Below are 4,836 nucleotides of genomic sequence, written 5' to 3'. Positions count from 1 at the left end.
ATGTAGAAGAGACATGGAGAAGAGGGGACACATGTTGATGTAGAAGAGACATGGAGAAGAGGGGACACATGTTGATGTAGAAGAGACATGGAGAAGAGGGGACACATGTTGATGTAGAAGAGACATGAAGAAGAGGGGACACATGTTGATGTAGAAGAGACATGAAGAAGAGGGGACACATGTTGATGTAGAAGAGACATGAAGAAGAGGGGACACATGTTGATGTAGAGGAGACATGGAGAAGAGACATGAAGAAGAAGACTTTGTAGAATAGGAGACCTTTCCAAAGAGCAGACAATATGAAGTCATTCAGAAAGTGTCTTTATGTGGAAGCATAGAAACAGATAATACAGATCTGTGAGCAGAACAGGGCGTCTTTCAGAGACAACAGAACATGAGGCAGAGCGCGGGGTCTGCGTCTCTACTATACTCCTGGATCACACACACACACACACACACACACACACACACACACACACACACACACACACACACAGGAACGATGCGTCTTGGCTATAACTCTTAGACCGTTGTTGACCTTTCACGTGGCCAGCTTGGTGAGGGGCCGCAGAGAGACCAAGGTCCTCTGCCATCGTCACACAGATCCTCAGTGTGTGAGCAGGGACTCTTCAGAGCACCTTCAGCTCTGCATTCAATCACCAGAAAAATACTGTCCTTACAAACACATTTACACTTGATACAGTTCATACAGAGTCTGCTTTGAATAGAAGTATAAAAAGCCTTTCACACACATCTCTGAACGCCCCCATCGCTGCCGGTTCCCCACGGAGAACCAACTCTCATTCTGCCAACAAGTGCTGATTGATTGCATTGATAACAAGTGCTTTATTATGGTGTGTGTGACAGGTCTCTCTGCAGCCTCAGTGTCCCCGGCCTGCAGCTGAGACACACACAGTGTTAGTGTGGAGCAGAGAGGCTGTGTTTCTGTGTTGGACCCTGAAGGCAGCGTCTCCCTGGGCCAATGGGATTCCTCCAACCCCCAAAACCGTCCAAATCAGCCAATATGTAGCTAATGTCTGCACACGCTGAGGCAGGGGGGCCCAACTGTGTCCTCCGAGGGCCACATACAGGAAGATCACTAGAGGTTTCCCGCCTTATCATCAGTTAGTAAATCAATCAATGCAGGTAAATGAAGCTTGATACTTGAACATGCTGTAAGAAACATCCCGGCTCTCCAGAGAGTTTCATTCCTTAATGAAGCTTCAGATCGCTGATAGAAACAGGAAGTAGAAAGGCTCGATTTCATGGTATGTCATTAAGGTATTGGGCTCCATAATGTTTCCAACTGTAATTGATTGCATTTATTTTAAAAGTGGGAACACATGAATACTATGATATATATATTTCTACATATTTATTTAATTAGTACAATATATGACAAGCACAAGTTTAATTTGTGCGCCATACTTCATCATACTATTTGAATGATCTGAGGGCCGTTTCTAAATGGGCCGTGGTAGGTTGGACCCCCCCTGCGCCAAGTTATGCAACTTATGCTAACTGTGTAAATGTCCCAACATATGCAGGTTAGCATCCAGCAGGTTCTATGAGCTGGAGACCCTACTGTACATTCCTATCATAAATCTTTGGGGTTCTGAACTCCAGGTCAAACCAACCGGACTCTCTGATCTGCAGACGGACCGTTAGACGTCGGGGTAAAACTCCGTGTTGACGTCCACGCTGTGCAGGACGCTCTTCTGCTCCGCGGCAGACCTCCTGCTCAACACCTCGGCCGACAGAGAGCGGCTGCTGCCGGACTTCTCCTCGAACCAGCTGTCCAGCGCTCGCTTCCCGTCGAAGTGTGCGATGGGCGGCCCGTTAACGGCCACCGTCAGCAGGTCGTTCATCTGCTCCAGACTCAGCCGCGACCGGTTGTTCTTGCACATTTTCTGCAGAGATGCCCGGCCTTTATCGCAGCAGGAAGTGGAGCCGGGCAGCACCCGGACCGCCTGCAGGACCCGGTTCAGGAGAGGGAAGCGTTGCCTGTACCTGCAGACGTGAACCAGAACCTCCTTGAAGCCGTTCATGCTGAAGTAGTCTGCTTTCAGGTCCTTCCACTCGCCCAACAGGTTACCCCGTGCCTCCACACCTCTGCAGGGGAGGGACTCCATGTGTTCGAGTATCACCTGGATCTCCTCCTCCCCGTACGCCTGCAGGTCCTCGCGGCTGTGCGGCCAGGTGTTCAGATCCAGAACCCTGCTGGCCTTTGCAAAGGGGCGGCTGTGCAGGTCCAGCCTCTGGGACAGGATGCCCTGGCTCCGGTTGCAGATCTTCTCCCGGATCGACTGGAACTTGGACTCGGCGACGCGCAGGTTCTTCAGAGCGACACCGTTGAAACTCTCCCGGAAGTTCTCTTCAAACTCCTGCAGGTACTCTCCGGGGAAGTCCACCAGCTGGCCGATCTCCAGGATGGCGTCCTCGATCTTGGCCTCCACCTGCGACACCAGGAAGTGGTTTTCCCCCTGGAAGGTGAAGGCCAACCGCGAGAGGACGGCGATGATGTCCAGGAGGAAGTAGATGAGCTTCACTGACTGGTAGTCCAGGAGGAACTGGAGCAGGCTGAGGGCGATGGCCGCGGTGTCGGCCCTCTGCGTCTGGCTACTGATCTCCTTCAGGTGCGCAACCACCTCCAGGTAGTCTTTGATGAGCGCGTTCAGGACGTTGGGTTCTCCGATAATCCACCGAATGGCTCTGATGTCTCCCAGGAACTCCGTCTCCTCCGACAGAGTTGGAGCGGTGGACCGCAGCTCGGCCATCATGCGGGGGGAGTATCGGTAGAAGCTGAGGAGCTGCTTCAGGTTGGTTTCCAGGTCCTCCAGGCAGGAGAGCTCCTTCCCACTGATAGCGTCCAGGACCTCCAGGTGGGGCCGGTGGATCATGATGGGAAGGCACAGGATCCAGGGGAAGGTCTTCTGCACCGCCACATAGAGGCTGGCTCTCGTTCCTGCCGAGATGTTGGTCCCGTCCACCCCGAGGCCGACCACCAGCATGTCCTGGAACCTGAGGCCGAGCACGCCAAAGGCCCGGTCCAGCGCCTGCAGGTACCCGTCCACACTGGGCATTCCAAGTCTCTGCAAGGACAGGAACTCCGTGTTCGGGGAGCCCTCGTAGGAGATGAACTGCACGTAGACGGCCACCATGTCCGAGAACAGGTCGTCGTTCTGGGCGTCCATGATGACGCTCAAGAAAGGAGACAGGCGCATCTTCTCGGCCAGGTCTTCCTTCAGCGCGCGGGCGATGTGGTGCAGGAGGATCTGACAGTCTCCGTCGTTCAGGTACTGATCCACCACCTTGAGCTCGCACCTCTTCAGCAGCTCTGCCAGCGGCCGCAGGTCTGAGAAGGGCCGGCCCTCCACGGCCAGGTGATAAGCGGCGTTGAAGAGCAGCGTCATGTTCCGGCACATCTCCTCCGTCTTCTCGGGGTGCATGCGCAGCTTGTACAGCTGCAGGCACTTCTTATGCAGGTTGCTCTGGCTGTGCAGCTTGATGGTGTGGATCTTGAACTGCTTGGAGCCCACGATGAAGGCGGAGGTCCGGGACGACGGCACGGTGTACTGCCGGCAGACGTGGCACCACATCTCGTTGAGGGTCGGCGAATAGCGGAGGAACCAGAACTTCTTCAGCCACTCCTGTTTGAAGCGGCGGATCCGACGGCTTCCTCCCGAGGAAAGCTTCAGCGAATCCTCGGGAGAAATCACAAGGTCCACCGCGACCGAGTCGTCAGCCGAGTCCACGTCCGGGTCGTCTTCATCCAGAACCTGAGGGGGCGTTGAGCGCTCCATCCCTGCAGGTAAACACAAACAGGTTTTGATACCAGGTTTTAATTCATGTAACAGGACTAGGGATGGGTATCGTTTGAAATGTATCGATTCCGGTTCTTATCGATTCCCCGATTTCATTTTCTTATCGGTTCTCATCTGGAACCGAGTTTCGGTTCCCAACTCTAAACAGGACACTAATACCTCATTCACACCAACGGTGTTTCAGGGCCGGTTCGGAGCTGGAGCTTGAAAAGCACCGGGTTTTCCTGTTCACACCGCAGCGGAGCAGCCTCTTAGCTCCGGAATCCGGTTCGTTTCAAGCACCAAAAAAAATGGTCCGGCCAGAGCAAAAGCACTGCATACGTCACGCTTACGTCGAGGCGGGGGCAGGGGCGGGATCAACTCCTGAACAACAACAACAAAGCCGGCGTTTTATCCAGTTTGTACAACGATGGAGAAAGTTATCAAGCAGCAGTGGTCCACTGAAGAGACCAGCTACCTGCTGGGAATCTGGTCTTCCGAAGAGGTACAGAGGAAGCTGGAGCACAATCCGCCATTGTTGTTGTTGTCGGTGTCAGCTGTGAGGGGTTTCCGCGCGGTTTGGCTTTATGAAGCAGGCACGCAAACGGTTACGTCATGACGCAAACGATGACGCAATGACGCAGCACCAGTCGGACTCTGGGCTGTGTGAAAAGAGCCGGAGCTAAACCGAAGAACCGGTTCTGAACCTGAAAAGATCTAGCACGGAGCTTGAACCGGAGTTGCGTTGGTGTGAATGAGGTATCTACAGGCCAGACAGGAGACTGGGGACTTCTATGATGAGTAGCATTTGAGTTGTCACCACTCTCTTTCAGTAGTTTATCATCCTAGTCCTCAGAGCAGACACTGAATGATCTCCCCGAGAGTGACTTTCTTTCTATACTTATGGAAATCAATATTTATATTTTTGTACCACCCTCTATTCCTCCATTCACTGCGCGGTCAGATCCCCACTCTGAGGCGTCTTCAAAAGGAAAAATACCATAATTTCCATTTCTGTCAATCATAATCGCTT

General features: G+C 53.1%; 1 protein-coding gene across 1 annotated transcript; it reads right to left on the bottom strand.

Annotated features, from left to right (window-relative positions):
- Window positions 1–287: 287 nt before the first annotated feature.
- prdm11 (PR domain containing 11) lies at window positions 288–3,805 on the bottom strand (the record flags this gene model as incomplete). The annotated part of the gene is made up of 1 exon (XM_010788246.1): window positions 288–3,805. A coding segment is annotated over one exon (2,141 nt), but the record flags the coding sequence as incomplete, so codon positions are not given.
- Window positions 3,806–4,836: the final 1,031 nt, after the last annotated feature.

Source organism: Notothenia coriiceps, unplaced genomic scaffold (genome assembly GCF_000735185.1).
Source record: "Notothenia coriiceps isolate Sejong01 unplaced genomic scaffold, NC01 NC01_scaffold00031762, whole genome shotgun sequence".
Classification (NCBI taxonomy): domain Eukaryota; kingdom Metazoa; phylum Chordata; class Actinopteri; order Perciformes; family Nototheniidae; genus Notothenia; species Notothenia coriiceps.
The sequence above is the reverse complement of the archived record's forward strand: the minus strand, read 5'-3'. Positions and strand labels throughout refer to the sequence as shown.